The 27,871-nt window shown below is 35.4% G+C and overlaps 1 protein-coding gene across 1 annotated transcript in view; it reads right to left on the reverse strand.

Annotated features, from left to right (window-relative positions):
• Positions 1-27,871, reverse strand: part of PIKFYVE (phosphoinositide kinase, FYVE-type zinc finger containing) — a 79,184-nt gene that overhangs the window by 38,186 nt on the left and 13,127 nt on the right. The window contains exons 6-17 of the mRNA XM_045560148.1: positions 25,526-25,733; positions 23,277-23,366; positions 17,914-18,052; positions 16,940-17,097; positions 15,664-15,775; positions 14,099-14,246; positions 13,397-13,564; positions 7,789-7,848; positions 5,757-5,886; positions 5,141-5,321; positions 4,387-4,461; positions 1,951-2,058 (exon numbers count right to left, since the gene is read on the reverse strand). Coding sequence (XP_045416104.1) covers positions 1,951-2,058; positions 4,387-4,461; positions 5,141-5,321; positions 5,757-5,886; positions 7,789-7,848; positions 13,397-13,564; positions 14,099-14,246; positions 15,664-15,775; positions 16,940-17,097; positions 17,914-18,052; positions 23,277-23,366; positions 25,526-25,733 — 1,577 coding nt within the window. The remainder of the gene's footprint in view (positions 1-1,950; positions 2,059-4,386; positions 4,462-5,140; positions 5,322-5,756; positions 5,887-7,788; positions 7,849-13,396; positions 13,565-14,098; positions 14,247-15,663; positions 15,776-16,939; positions 17,098-17,913; positions 18,053-23,276; positions 23,367-25,525; positions 25,734-27,871) is intronic.

Here is a 27,871-nt window from a genome sequence, read left to right on the forward strand (position 1 = left end):
CCATGCTTCTGAAGTTCACATCTGCCCAGAACAGACCTCTCTAACATGAAAAGACTTCAGTCTGTTAACCTCTTGCAGTATGGAGCAATAATAAACTGAATAAACTTAAGTATAACTTTTTAATAAACAAACACCTGTGGATTTTAGTTACCCTAGCTGAGCAACTCTAAGACATATAATTTTATGCATTTTAACATCTCTACAGCCAGGATGTATCTTACAATCCATGTAGTAGTGATCTAATCTTGTGAAAGTCTTCTGCTGACATCTTCTGTGAGATACATCAAAGTATCTTGGATTTTCATGAACAATAAGAATTATGTTTCCCAGCTGGGCAAGGTGGCTCACGCCTGTAATCCTAGCACTCTGGGAGGCCGAGGCGGGAGGATCGCTCATGTTCAGGAGTTCGAGACCAGCCTGAGCAAGAGCAAGATCCCGTGTCTACCAAAAATAGAAAGAAAGTAGCTGGACAACTAAAAATAGGAATAAAGTATTAGCTGGGCATGGTGGCATATGCCTGTAGTCCCAGCTACTCGGGAGGCTAAGGCAGAAGGATTGTTTAAGCCCAGGAGTTTAAGGTTGCTGTGAGGTATGCTAACGCCATGGCACTCCAGCCCAGGCAACAGAACAAGACTCTGTCTCAAAAAAAAAAAAAAAAAAAAGAATTATGTTTCCCTTCATTCTCATTAAGTTCTCTTCTAAAAGTCATAGTAAATCAGAGGTAGAAAGGACGGTATAAATCAGTAGTTAAAACCCCTCATTTTTACTGAAAGCATAGCTGAATTCCAAAGAGGAAAGAGCCCCAGATAAAAGAGTTCATTTAGTAATACAGTAGAGTTTTATAAAGCACTGTGCCTTTCACTACAATTAAGTTTTTCTTCTTCGTATCTATAAATTCAGTACAAAAGTGATTGCTCTGAGCACTCTTGCAAAAACGTTATTACCTACGAATTTTCAAGGAATGCTTTTCCTAAATGTTTCTGGAACCAGGTCTAAGTGTTTCCACTATACTATCATATACAAATTTCTTAAAACCTTCCAATTTTTATGACCACAAACTAAACAGCATTTATGGGAAAAAGAGGGTTGGTGCAGGAAACTTAGAAAACCTATGCAACTTCATATCCACAGCACAAAAAAAAAAAAAAAACCTTAAGAGAAAACCTGTACAGCCCAGGCAGACAGCACAGCATGGCTAGAGGCTGCCTCAAGGGAAATTTAAAATACACAGAAACAACTGCAACACTACAACTACAACTAAAAATGGAGCTCTGAGCAGCAGAGCTACCAAGAGCCATCCAGGGCCAGGGGTGAGCCTCTCTGGGAAGAGAGCACTCAAAGCAGATGCTTACTTTTAATTTCTTAAAACAGAGTTGAATGGGCTCCTGCCTGTTTTAGCAGCCAAGCTGAGGCCGTTTTCCCTCCCAGCTGAGGGTTATAATCCTACTGCAGCTATTTGGGGACCCCTTGCTTGGGAAAAGCCACACTGAAACCAACACAACTTCCATCTGATGTTATTCCCATTTGCCAACTACAAATAAGCTAATCAATGTGTTAGAAATGTCTTTTAATAGAATAGACTATATTATAAACCAGAGACTCCCTTAGGGACTTGATAAGTTAGAGAAGTTCTCACAGTAAATCAATGGCCTAAGTGGGAAAGGGAAACCAGTATTTGGATTTTCACTTTTTCTTCCATATATTCCCAGAGTCATATGTTCCCTTTAACACACTGAAATTTTAAAAATAATGAGTGACAGATTTTAGTAAGCTAGCTCTAAAGTATAACGCATACAACTGTCATTTACAATAACTTTGTAAAATATAAGAGCAATCAAATTTGTCTATCCAATTTAATCATCTAGAATGAGTCAAAATAATTAAGAATTTACAAGTATCACAGTACACAAACATTGCTCCAAATTATTATTTTCAGTAATAAGTTCTTACCTGAAGCACAATAGGATCAATACAAGTAAACTTTGTTTCTTCTCTGTAGAGATACTCAATGGAACACTTCAACAGAAGAATTTTGGGGTTTTTAATACAAGAATTCATCTACAAAAAATGAACAGTTAAAGCTTTTAAAGGTTTATACTTTGTAGACCTCCTTTATAATAACTTTAAATTCATACTGTTCATATTTCCTATTAAAAGTATCTCACATTAGTATTAATATGCTCTTATTTAGTTCTTCTGTGGTAGTCTCTCAAATTTTTTCAAAGCAAATAATTTGTTCAGAGCAATGCAAAATTCTTAAAAAATTAGCTTTGTTTTCCTAATATAAGTTTAATCTATTTCTCTATACTCTCAACTATTTTTTTATTTCTAATGTTGTAAAAGACATCAGTGTGTACCCTCAGTGTGTGCATGGGGAAGTGGGGAGTGTTTAAAGACAGGCTATTTCACACAATCCAAGAGATCAGCAACTTTTTAAAAGCAAATTTTAGTCTTTATAAAATTCAGTTTAGTCTTTCTAAAACTCACTATGCCCATAGTGGGCAATATAGTGAGACATCTTGGGCAACATAGTGAGACATAATCTCTACAAAAAATTTAAAAAATTAGCTGGGCATCGTGGCGCATGCCTGTAGTCCTAGCTACTCAGGAGGCTAAAGCAGGAGCATTTGAGCCCAGGAGTTCAAGGTTACAATAAGCTATGTTCATGCCATTGTACTCTAGCCTGGGTGACAGAGCAAGACTAGACTCTTTGGCTCTCAAAAAAAAACCCCACCAAAAAAAAAAACAAACAAGAGGGAAACAAGAGAAAGAAAAGAATTAAAAAATTAAAATGCCTCTTGAACATATTTCTAACAGAATAAATTTCCAAACAAATTTAAGCTGGCAAGTTGAATTCAGAGCATGAAGTTAAAAAAGAAAACCTTAAAGCAACTCTAGAAGAGACTCAAACAATATACCATAACCATGCAACTATCAAGCCACAGGCAAAACAGCCTAAGCCCTGCAATTGAGGTTCCAGACTGACCACACTTACAGATCCCAAACTGGAAAACGGTTCTGAAACAGTGACTCACTAACTGGGGAACTATATCCGGTGTTCTTTTAGCAACTATAAATAAAAACTATCTCTAAATATGATCAGTGGGGCAAAACAGTCATTCATGCATGTTGCTACCACACCCACTTACAATTTTCTTCAATTCCTGAAAAAAGCACAACACACTGATCTCTTAACTCAACAAACATCATTTGAGTTTAAAGTTTTCCTTTAAAGGGTAATGTGTTGTTTTAGTAAGACTCTATGTGGAAATATTGACTTGAATTACTGCCATGAAATATTATTGAATCCAAGAATACTTTTATTTATCTGTGGATACCAACAATTTTCAGGAATCTTGACGCCTTACAAAAAATTATTTGTTTCCACTTAGAAAAGAGTGAGAACAGGACTATAGTTTATCCATCTAGTTGCTCAAGCTAGAAATCTGCCTCAGCTTTTGCTGTAATAAAATCAGTATCCCCAGAGGTGGGGCCAGGGTATCTCTTCTTAATAAGTTCCCTTGGTGATTCTGAAGCACAGCAAGGTTTCAGAACACTGCTATGTATCAATGGCATCACAAAATTTGAGGACCAACAAATGACACTGGAAACACCAGGAGTGCCTACTTTAAAGACAGTACAACACTTCCCCTATCCCCCATTACACTCCCACTCTCCTAAACCTATGGAATGAGAATTTCTACGGGTTGGGCTTAGGAATCAACGTTTTTAACAAGGTCCACAGGCAATCCAGCGATCCTGATGTACCCTGCACTTTGAGAATGAGAAGCCTTCCGAATAAAATTCAAGCCCCTTAGATACAAAACCCTTGCCTGCTTCCTCCTACCTCATCTGTCATTTCCCATCTTACACTTAGGAATTCAGAGTTTCCTTAATACCCCAGGTTATCTCACCTTCCTCCTTTATGCTAGTGCTAGAAAGAAGCCTAGGGGCTGAAGGTAGAGATACAAGGTGAGAAGGATAACAGAATAACATTGACAGTTCTATAGCTCAGCCCTAGAAGAGAGACCAGTTTTAGAATGCTAAGCCTTTGGAAAAGCTCCAGTCTATAAAAAACCCTGTCTTCCTGAGATGTAGCAGGGTCAGAAGAGAAATGATAGCAGTATCCTATCATTCTGTTCTGGAAGCCTGACCTCCCCCTTCCTTCTTCTGTCTGGTGAATTCCCATTATCCAAATTTCAATCCACTCATCATTAGCTCTGGGAGACCTTCCCTAAACCTCCAAATTTCACCCCTATTGCATACACTGCTTGATACTCCTCAATGTCCATTCTCCTTTTCTGCTATGATTAAGGTACCCCAACTTGTTAGCTTAGCACACAGCCATGGTTTGCTGAACTTCACTGTTGAACCAAATCACATTACCTTTTTATGTGCAATGTTCTTCGTACAAACAAAGCCATTGACAACCACAGAATCAAACTTCTTTCCACCTGGGATCTAATGGAACAAGTAAGAAAACAGTAAAATCTAATGATATATCCTTGAAATCCAATCAGATGGACACTATTATTCCTTTCCATTTTTTTGACTATTATGTAACCAAATAGGACCAAAAGTTCCAGAATATAGTTCTTCCTTCCAACCAATGATTAATGGCATCTCAGCATGAAGCCTGTTTTCCCACACCCTACTCTCTAATGTACCATACCAGGTACTCTAAAATACTCACTGTCTGAATAAATTGGTGCCATGTGGCAGTTAAAACCACCATTGTTTAAGTTAAATATAATAGGCAAAAAAATACATATAGGATACCGTTACTATTAAACAAAGCAACTATCCACTGCTTTATCTCAGAACAGTGACAGTAATCTGTAAGAATGGGCTTTCTCATAGCTGACGTATCAAGAAAGAGGAAGCAAGAAAGGAAGAAACTAAAACTGAGTTCCCAACTCATCCCCCATCCAACTCACTTTGTCCGTTTCGTCTCTCACTTCCTATGTGTGGCTTCCATGACTCCTAAGAGCATCATTAACAGAGCAGATGGCAAAACTTCCCACTCCTCACCTAGCACCCCTGGGGATAATGACTCCTTTTAGATGACCATTAATAGAAAAGCCATGATCAGTCTTGCCTCATCAATTCCTACAATTAGCAAAGCATTAACAGAGCTCACTTTTTTAATGTGGACAAACTGACGGATATCCATGTCATCATCCTGATTCTTGACATCAGGCCGGACTGTCTGAACTACCTGGCAGACCAATGACACAATGATGTCCCTCCAAGATGGTGACAATGAGTCATTATGGAGCAACTGCTGGAGTAGTGCCATCATGTGGTTATGATTAGCTGAACTACAAGAATATTACAAGAAAGAAGTTTGCATAGTTCATACTTCCAGACACAATAATTCTGAAGACACAACAAGCAGTCTACAAAAAAATAAACATTTCAGTTATGGTTCTCAGATACTCTATACCGAAAGAATAAAATTGAATATCTACACCTTAATGATTTTGCACATAAATGAAATCTGAGAATATCTTCAACTAAGATGTCTCCTTTAATTCACAGAAATGAAATTTTAACACATAAAATGGGGATAGACAAGCACAGTCCGGGATGCTTTGTTCCATAAGAAATTTCATCAGAAATCAGAATAGGCTTTAGGTTCTAAGTAATCTTAGTATTTTTTACTTTATATAAGGAAGAGGGACTATGCATATGCCTATCAAGCCACTGAAGATTATAAAAATGGAAAATTAAAATTAAAAAGCTCACTGCCTTACAGCAACCTTTCCATGGCTTGCTTCTCCCCATTCTCTTCCCTCAGGAGCTCCAGGTTGTTATGATGCCAGCCCAAAGGTGTGAAAGGCAGCTCTTTGGATTTTTCCTCTACCCGACGATTAAATAAGGATTCTACGTAGGGTATAAAATAAGAAGTTATTACTTGATCATCATGTTTTATACCATCTACTGGTATACTTAGAAATTACCAATTTTTCCTTAAATTTTTTAAGTTGGCCAATGTAAGTTACTGTTCTAAAAAGGCAAGGACATGTAACAAATACATAAGTAAAATACATAATAAAATACATAATAATACATACGTACATTAAAAACACATAATTTAAAAAATTAAGAACAGCAGTAATCAGCTACAGCCAAAATCAAAGACAGAACTGTGAGAAACAAATTTACATGTGTAACTAGGACTTTCAAGCCAATAATTATAAACACAGCTTCTGAAAAGCAAATGAGATTTTTGCACTGTCCTTTTATTTATTTAGGAACACTAAAAAAGGAGCATGCTAATTTTCCCTATAAAATCACAAACTGAAAACTGCATTCAACAGAAATCTGAATGCTGGCAGAACAACACATAATGTGGGTGGCTGAACTTTCAAGCTCAGCTGGGATATCCCGAAACAGCAGATGACAGTATGCAAAGCCTGTCTATTCAGACAATCCTTACTAGTGTTTCTTTTTCAATACTGGCACAGAGGTTTTTTAACAAAATTTTAACTAGATAGACTCAAAAATAAATTACAAATATTAAAACATTAAATAGCAATTTATGTAAAATTTTGTAAAATCTTCAAATTTTTTAAAAGGGTGAAAATTGATCAAGATAAAAAATTGATAATAAATGTCCTGCAAAAAAGACGCTAAGTAATTGTAGAATGTAACTGACTAAATGGAAAGAGGAGGGAAAAGCTTACCAAATTCTCTAATCCTTCCCCTCTTAAAGCAAACCAAACAAACAAAAAAGCTTTCACCCAACAGTCCAGCAAACAACACAGTAAAGCCTGTGGTCCATGACATGTGAGGTACAAGAACTGTATATTTCAATTACGTGAACGGCCAGGCTATGAACTTCTAGTTGAACCAGATGCTTGGAGGTGAATTTAGAAGCACTGCCAAGTTAAGAGATCAGCTGCACACATGGCCTCCTTCCAGCTTGCCCTACCTTCTTTTATGTGAAACCATGAGAGCCAAGAAGACACTGGGAAGGGAACTTTTCTCCCATTATCTGAGGCCTAGCTGTGGGCTGTTGTGGCCCAATTAGCAATGTCTTTACTCCACAGGAAGTTAAGCAGGGAAAGAGTGAGAAAAGGTTTACATTCTTCCATACTCCTTTTGTCCAAAGGAAACTGATCAGCAGAATTAGTTCTTTATCCCCCTTCTGCCTACTTCTCTTCACAACTCCAAAGGGCAAGCAGCATCCTTAATTGGATGAGATCTGTTTTGTGGGCTTTTTGACAAATGTGACAATCTTTGATGATATGTATATCAATATTTTATATTACCTTTACAATATGGTAAAGTACAAACTATTTATGCCTTTAAAGAGTAAGATTCAAATTTTACTTAAATGTTTTTTGGGTTTTTTTTGTTTGTTTGTTCGTTTTTTGAGATAGGGTCTGACTCAGTTGTACAAGCTAGAGTGCAGTGTTGTTATCATAAGCTCACTGCAAACTCAAACTCCTGGGCTCAAGTGATCCTCCTGCCTCAGCCTCCCAAGTAGGTAGGACTACAGGCACACGTCACCATGCTCAGCTAGGGAAATTCTACTTAAAAGTTTTGAAAAAATTAATTTTTAGCTAAAAGACCTCCTTCTCTCAAACCAAGTCCAATTTATATTCTTGATTTTCAACATTTTCAAAGTCACCATACATATTATAAACTGTGTTCCCATGATACTAACATAACCAAATATATTTTCAGCACCTTCTCTATGCCAATCAATGTGCTAGGTCCCAAGCATATCTTCATGAAAAAAAGAGACGCCACCCCATGTATGGCTGTTGATAAAATTACCTTTGATGAAGGCATCACTTATTGAGAGCTGTTGTCCTCCAGTGTCGGAAATCAAATACTCTGCATACCAGGAAGAGAACAGAGAGGAGGAAGGAAAGGAAAGACGAATGACTACAACATGCCAGCATAATTATACACAGAACACACCCCCACAGAAAGTATTACTCATACTAAACCTACCACTGTCCCGCACATTCAAGAAAGCTTTGGGCTAAAATGCCTCTTTATACTTGTTCCACATACTTCATACTAAACTTCATAGACTTGTATTAATAACTCAACAGAACCATGAAACAGCTCATCTTAATTCAAATGTCAGATAACCTTTAACAAGTCATTTTTCCTTTACCAAACCAAACCAGTTTATGAAAACTGAAACAGTAATTTATATGACAACTGTAAAAGATTATGCTATCTTTCTCATTTATAACTGTATTTAACAAATAAAGACTTTGTCTATACACAAGGCATTTCACAAGTAAGGAAATCACCTGATAAAATATAAGGTTTTTTTAAATTTCAAAATATGACCTATAAAACAAATTAATACAAAAGTGATACTAGCAGGGAATAAAGATATAACTCATCTGGGTTTTTATTAGTTTTGAATATGTGTTTTTGTTTTTCAGAAATTTTACCGAACACTGTCAAATTTTTGCCAGACAATAACTGTTGAACACACATTGAATGCTTTTAAAATATTAAATATTTTTCTTATGAGTGAAACTTACTCTTTACTTCCCCATGAACTTTTCTCTAGGTACGTGACCAAGCATAGCTCAAATAAGGTTCTTTCCACTATGCAAATTAAAACATATCACATTTTAACTTCTTTAAGGTAAAGGGGTTCTCACCAAAATTTTTTCCAAATTCATTTACAAACAAATGGGCTTTAAAAGGCAATATGTTTATAAGCCAGTATGCTCATCCTTTCAACCAAAACAAAGAGAAAATATTTTACTTAGAAAATTCAAGTGTACCGTGCCAAACACAATAAAATCAAGTGAGTAAGACAGATGTTATATTTTATTTCTACTCTTCCTTCACAGAAATGAATAATGCCAAATTCTGTTAGTTAAACTAAGATATTGTTCTTTAGAAGCCTTACTTCTCACACTCAAGCTTAAACATATACGAGATTCCAGACATGATGAATTTTCCCCATTTTATTATGAAAAAATTTCAAATATAAAGAAAGTGCTGTATACCGTCCACCTAGAGTCCACAATTGTTAAGGACTTGCCATATACGTGTGTGCTTTTTTTCCTGACCATTTGAAGTTACACATAGCATGACACTTTACCACTAACAAGTCAGCTTGCCTGTCTTATTAATATAGGGGCATCCTTCTTTATAGCCACAACACTATTTACATATTTGAGAAAACTGACATATTTGAGAAAACTGACAATGTCTTAATGTCATAGAATTGGTCCATATCCAAATTTATCCAACTGTCCCCAAAATGTCTTTAAAAGGTGATTTTTTTTTTTTCTCTGAAACCTGGATCCAATAAAGTTCATACATGGCATTTGGTTATTGTGTCTCTTCATTCTCTTTTAATCTAGAACAGACTCTCTACCTGTTTTCAGTGGGTTTTTTTGGGGGGTGGAGTTTTTTGTTTGTTTGTTTGTTTGTTTTTGAGACAGAGTCTCACTCTGTTGCCCAGGCTACAGTGCTGTAGCATCAGCCTAGCTCACAGCAACCTCAAACTCCTGGGCTCAAGTGATCCTCCTGCCTTAGCCTCCCAAGCAGCTGGGACTACAGGCCCTCACCACCACACCTGACTAATTTTTTGTTTCTATTTTTAGTTGGCCAGCTAATCTTTTTTTTCTATTTTTAGCAGAGACGGGGTCTCACACTTGGTCAGGCTGTTCTCTAACTGCTGACCTCAAGCGATCCTCCTCAGCCTCTCAGAGTGCTAGGATTACAGGAGTGAGCCACCACACCAGGCCCGTTTTCCTTTTCTTGATGATGAATTTTGAAAGAACCCATGTCAAATGAATGTCCTGTGAAATGTCCCACATTCTGTATATGCTTGATTGTTTTCTCAGAAAATTAGATCCATAGGTTTGTGGAAGCCATGATTTTCACTTTCTTCTCTAGGTTCTACTTGCTAACTTTCCAAGAATAGTTCAGAATCCTGCTTGCAACACATAAATAAAAATGTATTATAATTGTGCAATTCTCCAAGACCAATAGTGAAAAATTAATCAACCACAAGATCATACTCAGCTTTACAAACTTCTAAAATTAAGAGGTTTTCTTACATAAGATAAAAAGAATGAGTAGTTTTAAGTACAGATATTTCAGCCAATTTTATAAAGCCAAATTTCATCAGCCTTAAAAGATAGAGGATGATCCATAGGAAGATTTAATAAGATTTAGCTTTAATTTTAATGGAAAAATAAAAACTATTTGTATTCATTTAAAGGGAAACAGAAGAATTCTATTATTCTTTTACATTACTACTAGTTCACTCTGGCAATCTTTTCTTTCCGCTAATCATCGGTCATCTTAACTGCAACACAGAGCAAAATATTTTATTATATTTCAACTTTACATGAAAAATGTAAAAAGAATAATTCTTGTTAGTATGGTAATAAAAGAGAACTGTGAAAGCCAAATAAAGTTATTAAGGGATTTATAAAGTCCTCAAATTATACACTCTCAAAGTTGCAAGTGACCTAAGTGGTCAATTAAATAATTACCTTCTTTCATGTTGGACTGCCTCTACAATCTTCTTACTAAGCAGGCTAAAGCTGTGGTCCCCAGCCCCCAGGGGTGTAGACCAGTACCTGCCCAGGGCCTGTTAGGAGCCAGGCCACACAGCAGGAGGTGAGCAGACAGTGAGCAAAGCTTCATTTGTATTTACAACCACTCCCCATAGCTCACATTGCTGCCTGACCTCTGCCTCCCCTACAAATGTATCATCTTCTCCTACTCTATCAATCTCTTATCACCATAAAAGATGGAAATGGGGTTGTTATGGAATGACATATGTTGGTTAACCAATGTCAGTGCCCAGTCACCATCAATCCCTTTTCTAAACACCATAGTACATTCTGTTCATTAAACTTTTCTACAATTTTGCCAGCTTCTAATGTCAAGTCAAGAATCCCTCTTTTCAAAAAAATTTAATCATCTATCACCACAGTCATCTAGACTCTCTCCCACTCTTCATAATTCTTCAAAGATAACAAACTCTGGCTCCATGATCCCAGATCTAAAGTCTTTCAATAATCTAGCATATAGTTTTCCTAAACCTGGTAACAGACTTACTTAAAATAACCAGGCATTCTCTATCTCTGCATTACCTTGGATTTTACTTTCCTCTTAACCATGTGTGTTCTTTCCTGATATGATTAATCCTGACAGAGGGGGAAAAAAAGCTTCTTTCAGTCATCAATCAATATAATACCTTTCCCAAACAACTGGTCTAATTTTTCTTTCTATCACAATTTGAATCTTTTCTCAGATATCCTTGGCATTTTTGCCAACTTTCAGTGCCATCTGAACTTCTGCTATCCTGTCATTTTTCTTAAAAGTGCTAGCCCCTCTTTCAGATTCATCGTCCTATGAAGGCTGCTGTTCACACATAAACAATCTTTTTAAAGTTTTGAGATCAAAATAATTAAAAAAGAAAAAAAAAAAGGTTTGAGATTAGAGCAGTTCCAGAGTCAAGTTTTTTTTCAACTGCAGGTGCTTCCCCTTTTATTTTCCTTGGAGACACCATCTGAGGTTGCCCTGTAAATGTCATTATTGGAGCCTCCTGTTATACTCCTCTCCCAAAGTTCTGAAGTTAGATTTCCTAATATAAATGACTCGCAATGCTCAGCGGTCCACCCTGTGCTATTATGAATTCTATAATGACAGATTTGACATGATTTTCTTCATGATTTTCAAAACTTCCTTAACTTTCCAAGATGTGAAATCATTAGCAAGTCAAAAGGGTACTTCACACTCTGCTTTCAGCAAAATATAACTGCCAACAGATGTGTCCAGAGAACAGATATCCTCTGACATGTGTGCCTCTGACCCACATCCATCAGTTTATATTCAAAAGCACCATAATATTCTCCATGTGACCACCATCGACAATTAATTCTCATATAAGTGCCACATCTGCTTCACTATCCTTCCACACTCACCCAAATGTTCATCATCATTTTTCTAATTTCTGCTTTGAGGACTGCCATAAAGATGTGTATTTTACTCGTGCTCAACACTAGGCAAGTCTCCTCCTTTACCACTTTACCACATCCTCTCTCTAAATTTCTTATTTTTAAATAACATATACCTTTTTATTACTATTACTCTTAAATGCCATTTTACCACATCTTGATAATGACTAATGCTGACAATTATGAGAAATTTCTTGTAGAAATTTGTTGTAAATTTGTTTCAAATTATTTTTAAGAACTTCTCTTTTCTGATATTTTTAGGCTCAAAATAGAAAGTAGCAAAGAATTAGGCAAGGATTTCAAATCTAAGTGAAGAGACAATTCAACTTTAGAGCACTAAATGTTCAAAATTCAAACTCCAAGTGAAATCATGGAATGAAGTGCTTCATCTTTGTAATGAGTTTTCAGTTAATATGATACAAAATGATGATGATAATATGATAAAATCCCATAGTTATTTACTCATGTATTTTTAATTTATTCATTTATACATAATGCCATTTTAGGGCTATAATTTTTTTTTTTTTTGAGGGTCCCACTCTATCATCCAGGCTGCAGTGCAGTGGCATGATCACAGCTCAGTGCAGCCTCCAATTCCTGGGTTCAAGTGATCCTCCCATCTCAGCCTCCCAAAGCACTAAAGCGCTGGGATTATAGGTGGGAGCCACTGGGCCCAGCCTAGGGCTATAATTTAAATGGGCTTTTAATTATACACAATAGAGTAAACCTTATCATCCATTTAAAAAACAGGCATTTCTTTTCTACGTGCTGCTATGTTAGATTTTAGTAATGGTAAATTTACATTATTTTTCCTTTTATACCAAATGTCTTTTGAATATGGCCATTATTATTTTTGAGTCAATATACTAAAGCATCAAATAAGATAGCTAAAAATAATGAATTCGTTTCATACATATAGTATATACATAATAAACATTTTAAATTGTAGTGGAAAGATGTTTTGAAATGTGTGAATGATTTTCCCCCAACCTAGCGCAAGCATCTTAACAGGTTTAGTGAAATACTATGTTATTGGGTAATAGCAAAGGCAAATAGGCTTTAAAATATTAAATGAAGAAAGCAATAAGAATAGAGCAGAACATCCATGTTATAAATGCAAAGAAATAAATGCCACCTTGGAAGTTGCACATTATGAGTAAAACAGTCAGATGTAGTTCCTTTTAAAGACTACAAGCTTTAAACTGGGCATGGTGGTACTGAGGGAGAAAATAAGAAATAAAAGGAATTAACCAAAAAAGGTATAAGGAGGAGGTGTGGGGAAAATGAGAAAGGGTGGAACAAAACCCACACCAAATCCCCTCAGCCATATGGGACAGAGGAAGCCAGAAGGACAGGCTGACATGAGATCCTATGGCCCAGCTCTCCAGCATGTGTTTGGATTCCAGATGGTGACTACCTCCTACCTTTTTGGTCAGCAGGGTGAGGGGGCACATGTGGGTACTTGGAGGGCTTCTTGATATGGAAGTTCACGTTGTCCAGCTCCACGTTCAGGCTGATAGAAGCAGCTGAGTCACTGTCCACTGTGGACTGGAAACTGCTGACTGATGTGCGCTTGCTAGGACTGGCAGAATCTTTTAGTGTTGGGGAGGGTAAAGAAATATAGGGAGAGGAGGGGAGTAAAAATGGGTTTTATCAGGGTATTGGAGGAAAGGAGAAAAATGATTTTTTAATACACAAGCCCAATGTGCAATACCAAAATGGATACAGTATTTTCATGTACTTCTGTGTAGACTTAATAAAATTTGAACCAGTTAAATATAAAATCAATTTTTAAAATAAAGAAATGTATTGGAGGTTCTGCAGAGAAAAAGTCTGATATCAAAGTGAAAAGGTGAGAAAGTTGTCTGCTGCGATATTATTAGTTCAGTTATTTTTAAGCTGCTGCAAACTAGAGACTATGGTAAAATCTAGAAATGTCAGTTGCCTAACAAGATGGTTTCTTAAGAAAATACTGTATCTAAGACAAGACTGCTATCAGATGTTTACATTTAGGTGGAGACATAAATTGTATAGTAGACTTGTTTCAGCTAAAACAAGACACTCATTTTATCATACATACACAGTAACGACCCATAAAAACCAAAATGTTAGAAAGTTAAACTCACTAGCCAAATTATCGTCACCTTCTTCAGCTATCTGTTCTGTGTCGCTGTCATCAAACTTTATGTCTTTAAACCAGGATGGCTCAGAGTGTCCTTCCACAGAGTTCACCGAGTCACTGTCTGGAGAAGGTGTCTCAGAAAATTCTGTACTCTGAAAGGATCAAGACAGGATCCAAGCAATTGACCTTCAATGGCAACAACGTTAAGGCTGTCACACTACAAATAAATTGTAGCCCAATAGTTCTACAAATCTAACAACTGAATAAATTTATATAAAAATAAACAAATTAACAGAACCAAGTTATAAAACATTATACTGGCAATTCTGCTCTTAAAATTATAATTTTCATTAACTAGAAGGCTTAAGTAGCATATTACGAACAAAACATTGTTCTGATACAGATTTTACACTGTTTCATTTCACTCATTAGTCCTGAGAGTGAAGACAGCTTAGAACTTATTCTAACACATCCTAGAAAATAACTTTTAACAAATCATACCACACCAGAATTTGGGGTCATTTGTCTTTTCTAACCAATTAGTTTCCAATTTTAGTTCCCAAAGGTTTTACTAAACATTATACAGTTCACTCTTGAACAACACGGGTCTGAACTGCTCTGGTCCACTTATATGCAGACACACAGTTTCTTCCACCTCTGCTACCCTGACACAGCAAGACCAACCCCTCTTCTTCCTTCTTCCTCAGCCTATTCAACATGAAGATGAGGATGAAGACCTTCACAATGATCCACTTTTACTTAATGTATAGTAAATATATTTTCGCTTCCTTATGATTTTCTTAACATTTTCCTTTCTCTAGCTTACTTTATTATAAGAATACACTATATAATATATATAACACACAAAATATGCATTAATCAACCCTTTATGTCACTGCTAAGGCTTCTGGTCAACAGTAGGCTATTAGTGGTCAAGTTTCAGGGGAGTCAAAAGCAGATTTTCAACTGCTCAGGTGATCAGCAACCCTGACTCCCATGTTGTTAAAGGGTAAACTCTGTGTGTGTGTGTGTGTGTGTGTGTGTGTGTGTGTGTGTGTGTGTATGTAACATACATCAAACTATATAAGCCAAAAGTGAAAGTACATCTTTTTTAAAAGTTTTCTCTTTAAATTTCCATTTCCCTAAAGTAAAAAAAATACATCATTTTACCATTATTATACAATAGTGCTAAATAGTCAAAATCTATTTCAATAGGTGACATTAAATTTTTCATTTTATTGTGTATATTCCCTATTAGCTCTATGAAAATAGGAATAGTATTAATAAAACTGAACATCATTAAAATTAAATGACAAGCAACTATATAATACCCACAAAGCCAACTTTAAGAAAAGCCATACCAACTGAATAAAGTGTTTGATTCTAATAGTTTTCTCATCACCACTATCCTATCAAGTAAAAAATGTTTTAACCTTCCTGAAACAGCAGGAAAAACATGTTTTTAAAAAGTATCTTTGGGTAACTAAACTACTTTTTATTCCTACTGATAAAGAAAGACATCAAAACAAACTTGCTATATTCTCATGAGCTGTAAACACTGAAAAGTACCTGCAGTGGTCTGTACAGTGCATACTCATCTCTAAAAAGCTGGTCATGATGACTAACACAATCCAGCCAACGTCCATCAACCATTGCTTGTCCAATTGCTATAGCTTGTGCCCTGAATCAAGATCCACAAAAATAAAGTTTTAAAAGTCAGTCAAAATAATTTCAATAATTTACAAGATAAGATACAATCTTAATTATTTTTTTAGTTCTAAGCAGAGTTGGAATTTCAAATGATCCTTCCATAGGTAAGGGATAAAAACAAGAAAGACTTGAAGCAAATTAAAAGATTCTTCCAGGTACCATAGTAATGGAGAAGAACCTATTGGTAAGGCGGTCTTAACAAAACTTAATTTTAATTACAACAAGTATATACTGAGTACTGAATGCATGCATACCCTTGTTTTACTACAAGAGTAAAAACATGTTGAGAATAGCATGACTCCTACCCTCAAGGAGCTCAGTCTTGATGAGAAAACAATACTAAATATTACAGATATAGGTATAAAATATATATACAAACCTATATGAAATAGATACTTAATGACACATTGCATCATATGGCATTTCACAATCTATAAAGCATTTTAGCCAATATTTATTTCATTTCATCCCCACAGCTTATTCACAGGACAATATATTTTCCTCATGTTGGAAAAACTGCAAAGAGATTGAATAACTTGACTAAAAGCACAAAGCTAAAAGGAGAGATGGCCAAAATTGGAACCCAGGGCTTCACTGCTTAAAGCTGTTTCTGGCTTTACTTGTTTATGTACCTGTTTCTTCCCATAAGAGGAAGAGTAGCTAATCTTAGCAAGTAGTAAAAGCTAGGGGATATGTTAGAATAACTTGAAAGATAACAGGACCTGTCTGTTATTCTTTTCCAGAAATGATTTGTGAGGTAGGGTAGGAATTCTAGGTGTAACTTACGGACCCAATTCTCAACACTAGATTAGAGGACAGCAGGAGAATCCTTCTGTCTTACTCCATAGCTAGCTATATTCTCCAATCAAGAGTTCTGTTTTGGAAATTACTGCGCACTTCCATTTTTAATAAGGTAAATTATGACTCCATTTGGCTCCTTGCCTCTATTTTCTACTGGTTAAAACCCAGATAGGAGAAGGGTTAAGTAATTAGTACCCCAAACCATCAAATACATAAAAACAAAGAACACCCTAACCCACAAAGAAATCTGTTACTCTTACATCTTCAAATACATGTCCTTATTAAAAATAAATTTAAAAATAATGTCAAAACCTCTTTTTTAAGATCATACTACCTTGTAGCAATGTGTCCATTTCGGATTAACCAGTTAACTAACTCCTTCCCAACGATGCAGTTAGGATGCGTTCTCAGCCAGTAGCGGTGATCCTGAAACTCCATTCCACTGCTGTGATGGCAGATTTTTTTCCACAGATCCTTTAACTGAACACTGTCCTATAATCACATGAAGAGTAAGTAAGTACTCCTGAGAAGAATGCTACGTACCTTTTCAGATGCTTTCCTGTGATTTTTAGATCCACAAATGGAAATTCAATTTGGATTTCTTTATAGTATAGTATTACTTGTTTTACTATTAAGAACTGTCCTGTTGATCTTATTTCTACCTTTTTTGTCCCCCAGAATCTCACTATGTTGCCCAGTAGCTATTCACAGGCTCAATTATAGTACACTACAGCCTGACACTCCTGGCCTCAATCAATCCTCTCATCTCAGCCTCCCAACTAACTGGAACTACACTGCATGCCACAGCACCTACCTCTTATTTCTACCTTATAAACTGTAAGCTTGACGATAAATGTGGTATCTTCCATTTCTTTGAGTCACTCTTAGGTGAGTGACTAAAAACATAGTATTTTACAAATAGATGAATTCAATAAGCAACTGATTATTATCTCATATAAACATATAGTATTAAATGTCTGAAAAGTTTTCCATGTGTATAAGAAACATATTTGTTTCCAAGTTCAAACAGCAATCTGGGACCTAACTAAGAGTTAAGCTCTCTTATAGGCAAAAGAATTGTGATCTTACCAGATGAAAAGTGTAAAGAAAATATTATTGCAATGAGTACAGAATAGTTGACCTACTTCCCAGGTAATTCTAGTAAAAACTTGAGCAAATGACTTCTCTGTTTATTAGTAATTGATATGCTGACTATTTCATTTATATATTTCTTTTAAAAAAGAATCAGTGAGGTAAACATTCTCTATGCTCAAAACTAGAAATAGGTCAAAAATACTGGACCAGTACCAGAAGAATTTTGCGTTCATCCTCAGTGGTCTCTGTCCTAACATACGTTCGGTTAGCCTGCGGACTGACAGATGTCTCATATGAAGGTACCATAGGAGAACCAGATCGATCCAGTGACAGGTTAGTAATGCTGGCTGATCTGGAAATAAAAACAAAAAGTGAAATCACAGGTATAAATTCTTCACCAATAAATAAAGTTACAGAGAAAATTCATTTTTAAATAAATGCTTACTTGCATTACTTTTAAAAGTAGTTATTATGGTTATGTATGATGTTATCATTGGGGGAAATTGGGGAAAAGATACCCAGAAACTCTCTCTACTATATTTACAATTCTACGTGAGTCTAAAAATTATTTGGAAATAAGTTTACAAGAAAGTCATTATGGAAAAATTATAGGAAAACAATTATATAGTTCATATATCAGTAATATTAATATTTCAATGGAACTAGATACAAAGTCTTCTTGCTAAATTGTTACAAATTAGTGGGGTTTTTTTAATTGACAAATATAAAAAATGACAACTAAATGCAAAAATAATCTTGCAGATCAGGGTCAGGAAACTAGAGCCCACAGGCCAAATCCACCTAGCCTCCTGTTTTTGTACAGCCCATGAACTAAGAATGGTTCTTATTGTTAAACATCTAGAAACAATCTGATAGGTAACATTAGTTTTGAACCCCAACTAAGCAAAATGTTATGCCTCCAAAAAGAATTCCTTTTTTCTCATCAGTAGACCTATATTTAAAACATGGTGCTCAATTACTACTACATTCTAATTTCATCAGTAAAAAATTAGTAGAAATTTGTTTCTGCTTGTTATCTGGGTATTCACATATATCCTCAATTTTGCCTCTTGGTAAAGTTACCAGACAAATGACTTATAAATGGAATATCAATAGCGTTGAGCAAGTTTTTATCATTAAAAAAAAAATTTTAGCTAGAAATTTAATTAGTTTCTACCTAGAAAAAATGAAACTCACTTTAGCTTCCAAATAAAAGATAAAAGGCAGGAGCATCTCTGATTTGTTAAGCACTATATAACTCATTCATTAGTACAATATATGTATCCTCCCTCATTTAATCTTCACAGCATGCTATGGAGTAGGTATTGCTAGCTCTACTTTACAGATCAAGAAATCAAGAATCAGACATTAGTAATTTGTCTAACTAAGGTAACTCAGCTAAAAAATATCTGGGTTGCCATTTAAAACTAGGTTTTAACTGAAAATGATGATTTACCCAGGATGAAGATAAAGATATATTTTAAATAATTTAAGAAATTAGCCTGTAGTCCTGGCTGCTCAGGAGGCTGAGGTAGAAGGATTGCTTGAGCCCAGGAGTTCAAGACCAACATGGGCAATATAGTGAGATCACATCTCAAAAAAAAAAAAAAAGAAAGAAAGAAAAGAAATTATTCACAGGTTTAGCAAAGAGTCAGTTAATGGGAAATCACTAATATCAAAGAAATAGTCTATAAGCAATTTTTTAAAATAATCAGTTATTCATTTCTCAGCATATTCCTTTAGTGAAAGAAGTGCCATGATGTATTATTCAATTAATTTAAATCTCTTTTCCAATGGGTGCATTATCCATGCATTCTGCTTCTCTAACATTCTACCCATCCATGCACATATTCTAACATAGTGGCAGTAGAAAAAGAAAATTAGTCAATTTTGCTGTCAAAAGCTCTAATTAATACACCAGTGCCAAGAATACTGATTAAAATTATATTTAGAGATAGTACCCATTGACTAAATTACATCTCTCCTAAATTGACTTAACATCAATCTTAGCAGTAATTCAAAACACATGGAGAGACACTAAATTACCACAGCTATCTCCGTATTTGTACACTTGCCAATAGGAAAACTATTATTTGTCCCACCTTTTTAAAAAGCCATCTCTTGACTCCACCTCCCTCTGCTGTACTTTCTCCTTCACTTTACAGCAAAAGTTCCATCTCCAATAACTCTTCCATGCTCTCTAACCCCAAACAACCCACTTGAAATTGCCCATCAGGGTTACCAATGTTATCATTAAATCCAATGGTCAGTTTTCACTCCTCATCTTACTTAACATAGCAGCATAATTTCCTCCTCCTTAAAAAACTTTCTTCACGTGGCTACTAAGACAAATACCCTCCTGGTTTTCCTGTCACCTCGCTGGTGTCTCCTCAGTCTCCTTTTCTGGTTCCTCTTATCTCTCTAATCTCAGTCCTTGGTCCTTATTTCTTCTCTTTTCACACACATTCTCTTGATAATCTCCATCCAGGTTCATAGCTTTAAATACCATCCACATGAGGACAACACCCCAGTTTATGTCTCCAGCCTATACCCCTCTCCTAAATTATTGACTCATATATTCAACTGTCTATTTGACATGGACGTCTAGAAGAGATCTCAAATTCAACATGTCTAAAACCAAACTGCTCCTCCCAGTGTTTCCCCATCTCAATAAATGACATTTCCATCTTTCTAACTACTGAGGCCAAAACCCTGAGTCCTGTTTGATGTCTCTCTTTCTGCTTACATACAATTGATTAGTAAATTCTATCAGCTCTACAATCAAAATATACCTGGAATCTGACCATTTCTCATCCACCCCCCCCCAACTCTGATCTAAATCAATTGTCTTGCCTGGATTATTGCACCAGCTTTCTAAGTGGTCTCTCTGGTATTGCTCTTATGTACTACAGTCTACTCAACAGAGCAGCCAGAGTGCTTCTTTCCAAACATAATTCAGATCATATCATTCCTCCAACTCCCCACACAAAACTCTCCATAAAGGTAAAGCTTTTTTAGAGTAGAATGTCAACTAATTAATGTAGAAGAAATAATCGAGTTAGAAAATCAACATTTTGCAAATATCATAGTAACATTTGACTTGAGCAAGAATCATAAATGGATGCTAAAACTATTGAGTCAAATATTGGTAAGAAATAGGATATTTATGCAGTCTCAAAGTATCTCCCCCACATATTACTTATTAACTGCAAAGGGGAAAATGGTAACTTTACAACAGAGAAACCCAGGACACAACTTTAATCAAGAGATCAAGTCAACACCAACGGGATAAACCTCTATCACATCCTTTCTGACAGGATAGATTGGGAAGGATACATCACTCATGTAATATTGAGGGGGAATACTTCCTAACTCATTCGGTGAGGACAGCATTATCCTACTACCTAAACCAAAGATGTGACAAGAAAAGAAAATTATAGACCAATAGCTCTCATGAACACATACACAAAATCCTCAACAAAACAGTAAAAAATCTAATCCAACAACATATAAAGAAATTTATACACCACAACCAAGTGGGATTTATCCCAGGTAAGCAAAGTGGGTTCAACATTCAAAAATTAACATAACCCATCACATCAACAGGTTAAATAAGAAAAATCACATGATCGTAATAGATATAGAAAAAGCATTGAACAAAATCCAACACCTCTTCATTACAAAAATGCTCAGTGATCTAGGAACAGAAGAAACTTCTCCAACTTGACGAAGAAGATCTACAAAAAACCTACAGCTAACATCATATTTAATGAAGAAACTATAGGCTTCCCACTAAGATCCAGAACAAGGCAAGGATGTCCCCTCTCATCACTCCTTTTCAACATTATACTTAAAGTAGCTAATGCAATAAAACAGGAAAAGGAAATAAAAAGTATACAGAGTAGGAAGGGAAAAATAAAACCTTGTTCACAAATGATATGAGTATCTATATAGAAAATCCAAAAATAACTGTCCAAAAAAACTCCTAGTATAAGTGACTATACCAAGGTGGCAGGACACAAGATTAATATATAAAGGTTAATCACATGAGATAACACTACACAACTATCAGAGTGGCCAAAATCCAAAACTAACAATACCAAATGCTGACAAGGATGTGGAACAATAGGAACTCTCATTCATTGCTGGTGAGAACACAAAATGCTACAGCCACTTTGGAGACAGTTTAGCAGTATCTTAAAAAATTAAACATCCCCTTATCATACAATATGCTCCTTGGTATTTACCCAAATGAATTTGAAACTATGCCCATACAAAAATCTATTCAAAAATGTTTACAGCAGCCTTACTCACAATTGCTAAAACTTGAAAGCAACCAAGTTGCTTCAGTAAGTAAGTAAATAAACAAACTACGTCATATCCAGACAATGGAATATTATTCCGCACTAAAAAGAAATCAGCTATTAAGTCATGAGAAGACATGGAAAAAAATTAAATGCATATTACTAACGTGAAAAAAGCCAATCTGAAAAGTCTACATATTGTATGATTGCAACTATATGACATTCTGAAAAACACAAACTATGGAGATAATAAAAAAATCAGCAATTACCATGAGTTTGGGAGAGAAAGGGATGAATAGAAGGAGCATAGCATAGCAGATTTTTAGGGCAGAGAAACTATTCTGTATAATACTGTAATGGTGTATACATGTCATTATACATTTGCCCAAACCCATAGAACGTACAATACCAAGAGTGAACCCTAAAGTTAACTATGGACTGTGGATGATAATGATGTGTTAATGTAGGTCCACTGATTGCAATAAATTTAACACTGGTGCATTTGCGCATGTGTGGGGACAGAAGCTATAAGGAAACTTTCTGTTCAAGTTCACAGTGAACCTATAACTGCTTAAAAAAAATAAACTTTAATAACTAAAAAAAAAATGTAAAAATTGATGATGTCTGCAACTTACTCTCAAAATGGTTCCAAAAAAACTATGTACATTATTAATATACAAAAAGTGACAGTAAATCAAAATGTAAATTAGCAAACCTTAATGAAGAATATATAAAGATATATTTTTCTATTCTTAACTTTTTGCAAGTTTGAATGTTTTTCGAAACAATTAAAAATTAACAACAAAAAAGTAAAACTCTCCAATAGCTTACCATCTCACTCAGAGTAAATGAAAAAGTCCTCAAAATTAATTTTAAGACTGTTCTACTACAGCCACACAGGATTCCTTGCTATTCTTTGTCAGGCGTGTTCTCTCTCAGGAATTTGCTATGCTATTTCGGTTTTCTTGGTACACTAATCCACAAAATGCCCACATAGCTCATTCCCTCACATCCTTGAGGTCTTATTAAACTAGAAGACACAGGATGTTGTAGGTTTTAAGCTCTGAAGCCAGTGGAGAATATTGAAAAAAAACACTGATAATAGCGAAAGCTGACCAGCAAAAAGGAAAGGATAGTTTAATTCAGCTTTTAGAGTTAAAAAAAAATATGATGATTAATCTCACCCTTTTTTAAACCCATTTGTTCTAGTCATTACTATGAAAAGGAGTAAAAATCAGACACAAAATACAGTGTTTTCATTTGGCAGTTTACCTATTTCGAGCAGGAGATTTCCCAGCATCCTCTTGAACAGATACAAGTCTTGTTGAAAGAGCAGTATTTGAGGAATCTGGATGAATCAAACTATAAAGAAAATAGGAAAATACTGAAATCATTTGAGACACTAAGAGGCAATTTCAATGAGGTACTTTAACATTAAAAAACAGATTAAATATTTTTCCCTGCAATAATGAGATTTTGAGTCACTTTTGTTCTTCCTTTCATTAGGGTGGAAACAACACATAGTTTTTATCTTAAGCATAACAAATGCTAAAAGAATGATAAAGAAAGTTCTTAAGTATAGGGAATGCCAATCAAATAATAAAATTGGTTAGATGGGTGACTTATAAAACTCCTTTTTACATCATAAATACAAGATGGAAGTGATTTCGGAGGGAAATCTGAGTTCAAATATTTCATTCTCAGTCCCCAAAACCCACTGGAATAGCACCACAGAGTCTGACAAACATAGATCCAAGTGCAGGCTCTATCTCTTACTAGCTGTGTGACCTTGGGTTCATTACTTAATCTCTCTGAACCTCAGCATCCACGTCTGTCAAAAGGAGAAAACAGTGCCTACTACAGAGATATGATGATTAAAAGAGAATGAACATTAAACAATTAGCATAGAACCTAAATTTTAACTATTATTCTACCTTTGACATCTACCCTACATCTCAGGAAGTTTTCATACCTAGTTTGTTTTGTTAAATCACACTTGCCAATTCTGGGCTCACAAAATAGGACCAAGCACAACTAAAAAGCATTACTAGCTAAAGTAATCAAGAACTGAAGAATCCCTATACTTTGTATTGTTTTATTAAATATAGAATCAATTTTTTAAATTTACAAAATATATGTAAAATATAAAGAATCACGATGCCATAAACACCCAAAGTACCCTAAAACAATTTAAGAAAAAGAACACTACCAATGACTGTGAAGTGCCCTACCCAATACCATTCATTCCCTTCCTTACCCACAATAAATCCAGTTATAAATTTTACATTTATCATTGTCTTCCTTTTCTTTTAGTTTTACCATGTTTGTATCCCTAGGCAGTGTATTAGTTTTATATATTTTTTAAATTTTATATAAATTAAACCTTACTGGATATATGATTAGATGATTTTCTTTTCTACTCCACATTATGTCCCTGAGATTCATACATGTTGAATGTAGCTGTAATTAATTCATTTTTACTTCTGTTTAGATTCATTATATGCTAATTCCTCACTCCCTTAATGGGTAACTGAGAAAGTAACTTATCAGAGAGATGTTAGTGAAAACTCTAAGCTCTTTGACATGACTAGATTTGGTATTATGCCTAAGAAAATAATTTAGCTAAAGAAAACAATCAGAAACAGATGAACCTAAGATTCTGATTCAAACAACTTCAGGTAACTTCCAAGAAAGCATTAGTAGCAACCTCCACTACAAGGCAGTGCAACATATTTAGATATACAGAAAAACATGAAATGTTCCTTCAGAAGAAAAAAAATCTAATTTCATTTGGAAATATTACAAATACAAATGTTCTAAGCATTCTCATTCCCAAAGAAGGCTACATTAGGAATTATAAATCTCAATGACTTCTGTTGCCAACTCAACAAGATCATAATACATGCCATGCCCTGCTCCTGCCACCTGGTGTAGAATAGTGAAAAGAAAGGTATAGGCCGAGAGCGGTGGCTCACGCCTGTAATCCTAGCACTCTGGAAGGCCGAGGCGGGCAGATTGTTTGAGCTCAGGAGTTCGAGACTAGCCTGAGCAAGAGCAAGACCCCATTTCTACTAAAAATAGAAAGAAATTATATGGACAGCTAAAAATATATATACAAAAAAAAAATTAGCCAGGCATGGTGGTGCATGCCTGTAGTCCCAGCTGCTCAGGAGGCTGAGGCAGAAGGATTGCTTGAGTCCAGGAGTTTGAGGTTGCTGTGAGCTAGGCTGACGCCACGGCACTCACTCTAGGCCAGGCAACAGAGTGAGACTCTGTCTCAAAAAAAAAAAGAAAGAAAGATATAAAGTCTTCTCTCACAGAGCTTACATTCTAATTAGTCAATATCATCACTATCCATAAACATCTGTAATCCTTCTGGAAGCAAGCCAAGGAAAAAGGAGAAAATAATGAATTTGCAGGAAACAGCTCAAAGAAGGTAAATGTTAACCAATAGCACTCAGGGGCCAGAAGACTATCAGCATTTCTCAGATTTAAATAAAATTACATTTAAGTAACAATACCTTTGCCAGGCTAAATCATCCTCTAAAAATATGTTACGGCTGGCTTTTCTACTCCCTACAGGTGTTCGTGGCTCACTCGGATCAAGTATAGACACAGAGCAAGCAGAATCTGAAAGCGCATTCAAGTCTTCCCCAATGGAATTACTGTCTGTGGAATGAGCATAACTTAAGGCTATTTTTCTACAATACGTGCAAGCTCGGAGGTCGCCTAGAAGAAAAAAAAAGAAAGAAAATTAAGTAAAAGATACCAGTAATAGATTACTTAACAAAACACTAAATCCTTGGGTTAATAGTTAACCTATTAATAATAAAAGGAAAATCAATATCTTTAAGTAAAGACTACCAAAAAAGACATTTTAAAGGAGTGTAATAATTTTGTTAGCTCCGTTATATATTTTAAGAACCATCATTATAGTAAATTCATGCAGGTATCTAAATTACCTCAAATATTTCTAACAAATTAAGAAAATATCACCCAATGATACTAGAAAATTCTGCTTAAGAGAGTATATTTTTCAAGGTTGCAAAAGTGAAATAAGGTATCTATCACCGAAAGGAGTTTCAAAGAAAAACATTTTGTAATAGAATAAACAAACCAACACAAATGGAAACAACATTTTTTCCATAGGCAAAGTAAGGAGAAAATTATTTTAAGGTCTCTATTGTGAAGCCCTGAAGAATGGCCTCCACAAGGGGGCACAATTTTAAAAACAAGCTAATAGAAAATGGGCTTATATGCAATATAATATATGGGGGTAAAAACTATAAAAGAAATTCCTATAGTGAAAGTTAGGATAGAAATGAAATATTTTGGGGAGGGCAAAGTTATTTAATACTTCTAAATATATTTTGTTAGGATGCAGTCCTGCCCAAATATAAGTTTTCATTTCTACCCTGTTTTTCTGTAACGTTTTGAGTGATTCTGTAACACTTCAGGGTACTAAAAAAGGAGGTAGAATAATTAAACCGTACTAATAGCATGTTATTTAACAATTCCCCCTAAATTTTTTCCCATTAATATTATAAAACTGAAGTTATACAAAAGACTTCTAAAAGTTAACTATATTGTGTTTTTTTACCATAATAATAAGTGTAATAAATGGCCTTTAATTTTTTCATTTTAAGACTATTATATAGTAGTCCGTTTTATTAAATTATACAAGTAAAATCAAAATAAAATACCACTTGTTACATTACTAATTTCCAACACCACAGTTTAACAAATGAAATGTATTAAAATCTAAAGAAAAATATAACCACTTCAATCAGCACCCCTCCACCAAAAAACAAAAAATGAAAGAAAAGTAAACTTCAGTCTAGGATAAATGAAAGTGTTAGAACATACTATCACCAGCCAACCAAAGTAGAATTGTGGTGAGGAAGTAAAATTACTCCCTGCAGAAAGACCTTCAATTTACCACAACAAAGCCTGGTTTGTTTCTTAGACTATAAAGAAAATCTCCCTTAACCAGTCAGCTATTAGAATCAAAATTATCAAATTAATAAACAGAGCCAAATCTGACCAGAAAAGTTTTCATTTCATTCAGCAAGGGCCTATTATGTGCAAGCCTACATAATGTGATGTGAATACAAAGGCTGATATGACACAGCCCTGCCATCAAAGAACTTGTAGTTCACTGAGGGCGACAGACACATAAAAAATCAAAAAGCTGCATGACAGATGCAGACATTAGCACTACCAACAATAATAACATTCATCAATCCCCTTTTACGCGCCGGACATTTTTCTAGATATTTTACATTTATTCAGGGTCACAATGTACACTTGCACCCAGCATATACTACCCCATTTGCAATGGTTAATCTTATGTGTCAACTTGACTATACTAGTTGTTCGGTCTAGCTTAGACGCTGTAGTGAAGGTATTTTGGGGGATGTGATTAACATTTACAGTCAGTTGACTTTAAGTAAAACAGATTACCCACCCATAATGTGAGTAGATCTCATCCAATCATTTGAATGTCTTAAGATCAAACACTAAAGTTTCCATAAGAATAAGAAATTCTGGCCGGGCGCGGTGGCTCACGCCTGTAATCCTAGCTCTGGGAGGCCGAGGCGGGTGGATCGCTGGAGGTCAGGAGTTCGAGACCAGCCTGAGCAAGAGTGAGACCCCGTCTCTACTAAAAATAGAAAGAAATTATCTGGCCAACTAAAAAATATATATACAAAAAAATTAGCCGGGCATGGTGGCTCATGCCTGTAGTCCCAGCTACTAGGGAGGCTGAGGCAGTAGGATCGCTCAAGCCCAGGAGTTTGAGGTTGCTGTGAGCTAGGCTGATGCCACGGCACTCACTCTAGCCCGGGCAACAAAGTGACACTCTGTCT

Source organism: Lemur catta, chromosome 8 (genome assembly GCF_020740605.2).
Source record: "Lemur catta isolate mLemCat1 chromosome 8, mLemCat1.pri, whole genome shotgun sequence".
Taxonomy (NCBI): Eukaryota; Metazoa; Chordata; class Mammalia; order Primates; family Lemuridae; genus Lemur; species Lemur catta.